Source organism: Gavialis gangeticus, unplaced genomic scaffold (genome assembly GCF_001723915.1).
Source record: "Gavialis gangeticus isolate Ggan-Ray unplaced genomic scaffold, GavGan_comp1, whole genome shotgun sequence".
NCBI lineage: Eukaryota > Metazoa > Chordata > Crocodylia > Gavialidae > Gavialis > Gavialis gangeticus.
In genome coordinates this window covers 8,343,654-8,352,931 of record NW_017729016.1, presented here as the reverse complement: position 1 = coordinate 8,352,931, position 9,278 = coordinate 8,343,654, and the positions used below count along the sequence as shown (strand labels likewise).

The window sequence follows — 9,278 nt, the reverse complement described above, 5'->3', positions numbered from 1 at the left end:
ACACTGGTACAACCCATTAGGGAATGAACAAATTCCAACAACTGCCTGTATTTCATGTCTTAGTCACCACTGGCATTATTGGCTGGAATTCTTTAGACTCATCATGCAAAATAGGCACTAGACAAAGAAAACAGTGGAATCACAAAGGTATGGAACCTGCAAAAAGTCATTCGTCTGAGCTGCATCATTTAGTTCTGTGCAATTACACACTATCAAGCATTTTCAAGATCAGGCCCTGAATGTTTATCTTTCCAAAAGGTTTCATGTTTCTTGTTCATGCTAAAGATAGACCACTTTTAACTTGTCAATGAGATGGTCACTAAGACCTTCCCTATTGACTATTTGTTTTTGTAACCTATCAAAAAGTTAAAATCACCATGAACGGAAAAAGACCATTTTCCCCTCAAAATCAGGTACAACATGTGCGCACACACACAATCTCCTTTGAGCAAGCTTAAAAACAGACTCATCTTTTTCACTGTGAAACAGACTAATCAGAGCCAACTGCTGAAATGACAGTTTTAATGCAAACTCATGAGCATGCAATCCCTTTCTGTTATGAAGCAAGCAGTTTACAAACACTTTTGTGCAGCAGAATGTTACTGCTGACAACAATGCAACCCAGAAAATAAGCAAGCAACAATATCTATTACCCTAACCCAAGACAGACTGCTTAAAAAAAAAAAATACCTGTGACTAGGGAATGAATGGTCCACTCTAATGAATTCTCTGAACCTAAAAATATAAATCATTAACTTTTTTCCAAGAACATTTCATGCCTTTTCTATTCCAGTCAACTATTTCCCATCATCTGCATGTACAAAAAAGCTTCTAAACAAGCAACATGAACCTTAATTCTCTTCTCCTGCCTACATACCCACATGCTCAGGGTTGCAAAGAAAAGGTGGTAAGTTTGGAAACAAAAACTAAGCTCAAATGAAAAAGGGAACGGCACATCTTCTCCCCTTGCCTTTTAGCCGGGTATTAAGAGTTGCAGAGTTGTAAGTAGTTATTTCATAACTGATAACTTGCTAGGAAGACTTAAGAAAGCTTTCTGATAATACTAATAAGCTTAGAGCTATACACATCTTTTGATGAGAAATTCAGAAAGATACCTTCAGGTTAAAACAGCCGTGCAGGGCTAGCTTCTCCTAAGTGAGTCCTACTATTGGCAGCTGTTGCCAACGTCATCTTTATCAGATGGTTCTAGTGTCCTCTCTAGATAGGCCAAGCCTAATTTGCTCTGTCTACAACATACCATGAAAGGTCTGGAAGGTGTCATGTACCGTCACACCCCATAAATGTTATTCCTGTAACATCTGCTTCTGTGCCTTTGGGATGTGGGGAGGGAAGCAAATTTCCAACTTGCTGGAGAAAAAAAGACAAAGATGGATTCTAGACAAGAGTCAGATGACTACTTACCCCAGACCAGCTGAATTACCACTAGCTTAGTCCTAAAAATGTCAACCAGCATTCCTTGATCCCTTAAAAACAACCCAGTGTGGCCCATTATGAGGCAAGGAATACCACGGTCTTCTTAAGCTCCATACAGATTTCCAATGACATCAGTGTCAGAAGCAAGATTTGTGATGGGAGGTAAGACCAAAAGCTTGTCTCCCATCTCACCAAACTATACACACTAGTCCAAAAAGGGATTACCTTACCTCACCAGACTTGTTTTTTTCATAGCCCACCAATAGCACGACTAGTTAGCATTCTCTCTTTACTAATACTGTTATTACATCAGGGAAGTACCAGTTCAACACAGAGGAATACACAAGGAAAAGCCTTGAAGATGCTGGGTTGGTCAAGGCAAGTAGTCTGACTGATTTTTTTAATATGATCCAAAAATCAAAAAACTTTATGAAAATGCAAGCTTCCTAATGGAATCTGCCAATACAACGGCTATTTTGGAGACTAACCCATACAGTATTGGTCTGTACCTCCAACCAACCCAACTGACTTCTATGACAAGGTGATGGGTACTGTGAATATTGGGTAGGGGGAGGAGGAAGAGAAGGGAAAAGTGGTGGATGTGATATTCCTCAATTTCAGCAAGACTCTTGGCCTCACATTTTCATTAGTTAGTAAATGAAATAGAGTCTAAATGAAAATACTGTAAAATGGCTGAACCATCATGCTCAAAAAGCAATTACCAATGGATCAATGTCTAACTAGAAAGAGGTATCAAATGGGGTTTCCCAGGGATCTGTCCTGGGTCCAGTACAGTTTAGCATCATCATTAATGATTTTGAAGATGGGATTAAATGCACACTTAAAGACACCAAGCTGAGTGGAGTGCAGACACTCAGGAGGGTAGGAACAGAATTCAGAAAGACTTTGATGAACTGCAGAAATGATCCAACGTTATACTGAATATAATTCAATAACGACAAGTGCAAGCTCCTGCACTTGGGATGAAACAACTGGCAGGATGGGGAGTTCCAGCCCTGTAATCCTCTCATCAGTAGATGTTAGTCAGTAGCAGTCTGTTCCTTGGCCAACAAAACCTGCAGCCTACAAGTAAAAAAAACAAAAAACCACCCAAAACCCCTTAAGCACAAATAGATAGAATAAAAATCAGCAACTTAACTCCAGCTAATCCAACAAAACATGTCTCATACTTGAGCATTAGTGCAGGGAAATGCGCCAGAAAGGTGATTTGAGTAGACCATTTAAGAAAACAGATTGGGCGTAAGTTGTTATTTCATGATGTAGTATTGCACCTTGCCTGTGTGCAAGGTGCCAGAAGGACCTCCGAGTTCCCCAAGGCCAGAGGCAGCTCTGCAGCTATGCTAAAACAACAAGGACTGGAAGAAAAACCAAGACCCTTTTTGCCCTCGGATTTAAGGCACCATTTTTCTGATAGATTCACCCAACTCTCAAACAGGAAATCAGATTCCAAGAAATCAGAGATGAAAGAAAGCCTATAAATACATGCTGAGCCTGCCTGATCTCAAGAGGATCTTAAAAAAAAAAAAGAGAGAAGGCTTCCAGAGGAGGATTATTCTACAGGACAAAAGAGTTTATTGTTATGCTGAATTATTAGGTAAAGCCTATGTTCAATTTTCCTGGATTCCTGGTTGAGTTCTGCCGGCCAATCTGGTTTCATCAGTACTGACTGAGCCCACTGGCCTATGACAGGGAAGAAAAGGTGCCAAGGGAACAATGTTAACACAAACCCTGCAATTTATGAAATTAGCTCCGAGCTGCTTGCTAAGCTTACCTGCATTCTCCACATTCTGTTCGGCATTAGCATATGTGCGAAGAAACTCCGCAAAGGCCCCATCCTGCTTCAGCAGCTCCTGGTAAGAGCCCATTTCAGATATTTCACCATCAACCATCACTATAATTGTATCCATCTGGGGCAGATAATTGACCCCATGGGTTACTAATACCCGAGTCTACATGTAAAAAAGAAAAAAAATATTTTCAAGTATAAACATCTCTAAACAACAAATGAATAAATACTTGTTCTCGTTTGTATGAATCAGATTTCAATTGTGTGTGCATAATGAACACATATATAGTATTTTTTTTTTTAGACAAGTGTTCTCACCCTTTAATTGTTCATTGTATCCATTTGATGAACAATCTATGGCTCTGGAAGCATTAAAACATAAAATGGTTTCTGTGCAAAGTGTTATCTTTCATCAGAGGAGCTTAAAGAACTTTATAAATATCAAGTCCTCACAAGTCCACTGCAAGATAATGTTATCTGTTTGTAAAATGAAAGTACTTTAAGTCCAGAGTTTCCACATATGTGCAAATTGGACCAGGGCCAAGAAATAAATTGCAGTCAGAACCCAGAAGTGTTTCTAGTTCTTGGAGCCAAGCTCAGATCACAGGCAGCATCATTTCACAGACAAATGCCATCAGTACATACTTTGTTTTTCAGGATTCCCTTTGGTCCAATAACGTTTTCAAAAATGTGTTTGCCAACATGGGCATCAACAGCAGACAAAGGATCATCAAATAAATATACATCTGCATTACAGTAAACAGCCCGAGCAAGGCTGATTCTCTGCTTCTGTCCTCCAGATAGATTCACCCCCTGGAGTGGAGTGAAGAGAAAAATTCAGCACTAGAGTTTTCACAGTCAACTATCAACATGAAGTACATTTCATCTGTTACAGTTTGTGAAAAGAGAAAAACTGAGACTCTACAGGAGCCATTGCATGCAAATTACAAATTAAAAGTGGAACACTGAAATTCTTATTTTTAACTTCTGTGATATGAATCAGCCTGATTTTGTAGTTAAGCTATGCAAAGGAGTTATACCAAGTACAGAACTCCAGTGAAAACCCCCTCCTTTCCTATGGTCTGGCAGTCTGGTCCTTTTGGCTTGCAAAATTAGCAAGAGCTTATATACATGCTGTAAACTGGAACTACATGGTCTAGAATACACCAGAAATGTGAACCTCATGCTGCGTTTCCAGATGCCAGCACTGGTAGGGTGCAACTACTGCATACACCTCTGCTGAGCATCTCAAAGCCTGCAGAAGCCATTCCTTGACTGCTTTTAAGGTGTAGGTATGGTAGATGACTAACTCATTTCACAGCATCCTACAACGCGAGCTTCAACTCACAAAAGCTTGGGCTTATGTGGACACACACAAAGACATATTTGGTTACTTTAAGGTGCATATCTACCCTGCCTTCTACTTGACCTCAGACTAACACTGCTAACTACCATTTTCTTGCCATTGCCTTCACAGAGTTGTCATTGCCAGTCCTTTAAATGAGGGAGGACTGGATTTGGATGGGAACCCAAGTGGTAGACTGGTAGGGATTTTGGAGGCTTCTGCAGATTAGTGAAGCAGGTGCTAGCAGTTGTCTGCCCAACACAATGCTAAGTTGACTGCCTTCGCAAATCCACAACTTATCAGACCTGACAAACTGGTCAAAGCCTCAATCCGGATGAAAAAAACAGGTGTTGGTGCATCAACCAACTTGCAAGTGCAGCCAAGAATCAGTGCTCCAAAAATCAAACCCAGTTTAAATTGAACTGTGCAACAGGCACATCACAATGATAGCTGTTCCCTTTCCTGCTGCTCTACAAAGACAACTGGTTTTGCTCAAAGTTACCAAAGCTCATTTTGAGGTAGAAACCTTGCCTAGACAATTTTCTCCCCCCCCCAAAATCCTACATAATGCACTACAGTAAATGAGGTCAAAATGGAATTATGCAACCTTAACTACAGTAACTGTATCTCCTTGACTACAGTAGGGCACCTAAATACCTTTTCTCCTATTTCTGTTCTGTCTCCTGTAGGAAGGATCTCTATGTCAGGGAGAAGTGCACAAGCCTCAACCACACGTTTATAGTGGCTTTCCTTCATCTCCCTGCCAAAGATAATGTTGCCCTTCAGAGTTGCATTCTGTATCCAGGCTTGTTGAGGAACATAGGCTATTGAGCCCTGTAAGAAAAACAGAAATCAGCTATCAGCTACTTCAAAATTTAAATAAACACCATCTCATGCTGATACTCAAAGCACCATGCAATAAGTCCATACTCAGCACCTTTGTGACAGGCATTATGTCCATTGTACAGATTTGGGAAAGACAACCTGAGAATTTGTGCAAATTAACTGCTTTCCTGATCAAAGATGTTTCCCATAAATCACAACTAAAAAGGCTCGACTTTGGAGCCTTTTTGGGCTGATAAGATAAGAGTCAGGAATGTTACCAAGACATTCTGGGGGGAAAGATTTTAAAATATACACCTTATTGACGTGCCCATGCAAAACATACATGCTCTGTATGACTACCGAGTCCCAAACATTCCAGCTCTGTTGTTTTTTACATCGCGTATAATTTTATGATTTATGTTTTGCATACCACATTAATCTAATCTTGACTGCAAGAATACAGAAATGCATCTGTCACTGCTGAAAGGGCTCTATAAAATATTAAGGGGAAAACAGTTCTCATCACATTTCAAGGAAAAATAAGACTAGCAAAATGTTCAAATAAACAGTAAAAAGCAGTTTCTTGCACACTAGTAATTTGACTCTTGTTATAATTAGGATCTTTTTCAAAATACTGAATGAACAAGAGTTGGTAAATAATCATTACAGAAACCCTATTCATTTAGAAGGGAAGTGATTTTTCATTCACATATCATTAACAGAAAAGGCTGGATTGTTTCTATTAGTTAATATTAAGTTTATAACTAAGGGGTCGGGGGGAAATCAACTTAAATTGGAGAAAAGCTCCCAAATTAACTTCCTGACATAAAAGTCCAAGTCAATCTTAAAGCCTACCCACACTTTCAGGTATCTCTTCAAACATCCGTGCAGCAGTGAAAAGTCACTTTTTTTTTTGAAGTTGCTTTCTAAAATTATAACCTTTGCCCCAATTTTTTTTTTCCATTTGAGAGCTTGTTTCTTCTCTTTGTACTACTGAAGATGCTGCATTTCTTTAAGTACCAGCCACATACAGCTGAACCATTATCCAGATATGGCATACCTTGACAGCTACATAACCTTCTATTTTTTCCATCTCTCCTAGCAGTGCAGATAGCAAAGAAGATTTTCCACAGCCAACCTGACCAACAACAGCAACCAGGGAGCCATCGGGTATGGTGAAATCAATGCTGAAATAGATGGCACATAGTTCAGCAAGACTGTCACTAGTTATAATGGATATTTACATTAACAACTAAACTACAGCAAGTAACAATAATATTAATCTGGAAGTGTAAACTTTAATATGCAGAAAGTGCTTTGCTTCACTTGCATAGAGTTCCACCCATCAAAAATAGAGTTCTACCCAACAGCAGTCTCTACCTTTCCTCATGTCCTCAACAGCTTTCCCTCATTAACAGGTGCGTACATTTTACAGACTGCACCCTTGTCCCAGCGCACTTAAATCATTTAAGTTTAACAAAGGAGCATTGAGAGGGGGCAGGGAGAAGTAGATTCATAGATGTAGGGTTGGAAGGGTAGATCATCAAATCCAACCCCCTGCCCTGGGCAGGAGAGAATACTGGGCTCATATGACCTCAGCTTGGTAATTATCAAGCCTCCTCTTAAAGACCCCCCAAGGTAGAAGCCAGCACCACTTCCCTTGGAAGTTGGTTCCAGATCCTAGCTGCCCTGACTGTGAAGTAGTGCCTTCGGATCTCTAGTCTGAATCTACTCTCAAACAACTTATGACCGTTATTCCTTGTTACTCCAGGAGGTGCTCGGGGGAACAGGGTTTCTCCCATCCCCCGCTGGTCCCCCCTAGCAAGTTTATAGACAGCCATCGGTCCCCCCTCAGCCTTCTCTTGTGAAGGCTGAACAGGTTCGGGTCCCGTAGCCTCTCCTCGTAGGGCCTGCCCTGCTGTCCCCGGATCATGCAAGTGGCCCTCCTCTGGACCCTCTCCATGTTGGCCACATCTCTCCTAACGTGCGGCAACCAGAACTGGATGCAGTACTCCAACTGCAACCTGACCAATGTAACATAGAGGGGGAGGATCACCTTCTTGGACCTGCTCATGATGCATCTGTGGATGCATGACAAAGTGCGGTTGGCTTTCCTGACCGCATCCTCACGCTGGCAGCCCATGTTCATTTTGGAATAGATAATGACTCCAAGATCCCTTTCTGCCACTGTGTTTTCGAGAAGGGAGTTCCCCAGCCTATAGGTATGCTGCTGGTTCTTAGTGCAGTACCCTGCACTTGTCAGTATTGAATCCCATCCTATTCTCATTCACCCACCCCTGTAACCTGTTCAGGACCAGTTGTATCCTGTCCCTCCCTTCTAGCATGCCCACTTTGCCCCAAATCTTGGTGTTGTCAGCAGATCTGAACACCCCCTCATCCAAGTTGCTAATAAAGAAATTGAACAGTACAGGCCTGAGGACCGAGCCCTGGAGGACTCCACTTCCAACATCCCTCCAGGTCAAATATGACCCATCCACCACCACTCTCTGGGTATGGCCCCTCAGCTAATTTGCGATCCATGTGACTGTGTAGGCATCAATGCCACAGTTGCCTAGCTTTTTAATGAGAATGGAGTGGGAGACGGTGTCAAAGGCCTTCCTGAAGTCCAGAAAGACTACATCCACCATGACACCTGCATCCAATGATTTTGTGACCTGATTGTAGAAGGCAATCAGGTTGGTCTGACAGGACCTGCCCCTAATGAACCCATGCTGGCTGAGTAGAGACAAAGCCTTCCAGCAGTATCATGCAGTTGCTTGTTTAGTAATAGCACGTGCATTTGGAAGTTTGCAAAAGGTTCCCTTCCCACGCAAACCTAGTGCTGGGATTAAAAGGAAGTAACAGAATTGAGGTGGAGGCTGTAACTTAGATAATAAAACTTAAGCATAGTATTCAGGGTGGGAAAGGTGGATCCAGACAAGATGGGCCCCATGGAAGAAGTCATAAGAGAGAACACCCTATTAATCAAATCACACCTTCCATTGATTCCTCATTACCTTCAGCCCCACAACAACTGTGCCCTGCCCCATTGTTTGTGCTCTCTTCCTACGCTCTTGCCTACTCACTAGGCTTTGTACCCGCTTCTCTCCTGGCTTTGCTTTCGTCTTCCTCCCCCACTAAAGAGCTTTGTGGCTTTCCTTGCCAACCAATGTGTGTGAAAAGACGACACCACTGAAGGAATGCAAAGCTTCCTTCTCCCCATTTAACTCTTTGCTTCCCCAATGCCAAACCCTATGCTCTTTGCAAAGGCTTCCATTTCCACTGAGCATCCCATCTATGGAGTACAAAATGAATGTGAGCTACTACCCCATGACAGTTGTTCCACCCCCTGGTCACCATCTTGGGACCAAAAGAACCACCACTAACCCCTGATCTTTACTAACACAAGTCCCTCCCCTTGCCCCCTGGAAATACTCCTATGGAGTGGTGGAAGGCAACTTAGAACCAGAAAAAAAAAATCTTACACTGAAAGTCAAAGACCTACTATAACATATTTTAATTTTATTACAAAAAAATATTTTGGACAGTCACTCTGCTGGGGTCACTTGACCTCAGTTGTCTTCCTGCCTAGAGCAGGCAGGCTGGACCCGACGATCTGCAAGGCCTCTTCCAGCTCCTAACAATCAATGAATCTATGAATGCATCATGGTTTGTGTTTGCATAGTGCAGTGGTTCCCAACCTTTTTTTTGCTGCAACCCTAAGCTGGCCACCAACAGGACCTCCTGACACCACGCACAGGGCCTGCTGGGAGTAGGGTGTGATGGCAGCCTGGGGACAGGGGCAGGGGAGCCACCTTTGCGCCCTTTGTGCGTGGTGGCCTTGCCCCACCCACCCACCCACCCACC

General features: G+C 42.3%; 1 protein-coding gene across 1 annotated transcript in view; it reads right to left on the bottom strand.

Annotated features, from left to right (window-relative positions):
• ABCC1 (ATP binding cassette subfamily C member 1) overlaps positions 1 to 9,278 on the bottom strand; it is a gene marked incomplete at its 5' end in the record, with an annotated part of 77,312 nt that overhangs the window by 24,149 nt on the left and 43,885 nt on the right. Inside the window, 4 exons of the mRNA XM_019512596.1 lie at positions 3,227 to 3,404; positions 3,887 to 4,054; positions 5,244 to 5,420; positions 6,472 to 6,598. Of these exons, the coding sequence (XP_019368141.1) occupies positions 3,227 to 3,404; positions 3,887 to 4,054; positions 5,244 to 5,420; positions 6,472 to 6,598 (650 nt within the window). The remainder of the gene's footprint in view (positions 1 to 3,226; positions 3,405 to 3,886; positions 4,055 to 5,243; positions 5,421 to 6,471; positions 6,599 to 9,278) is intronic.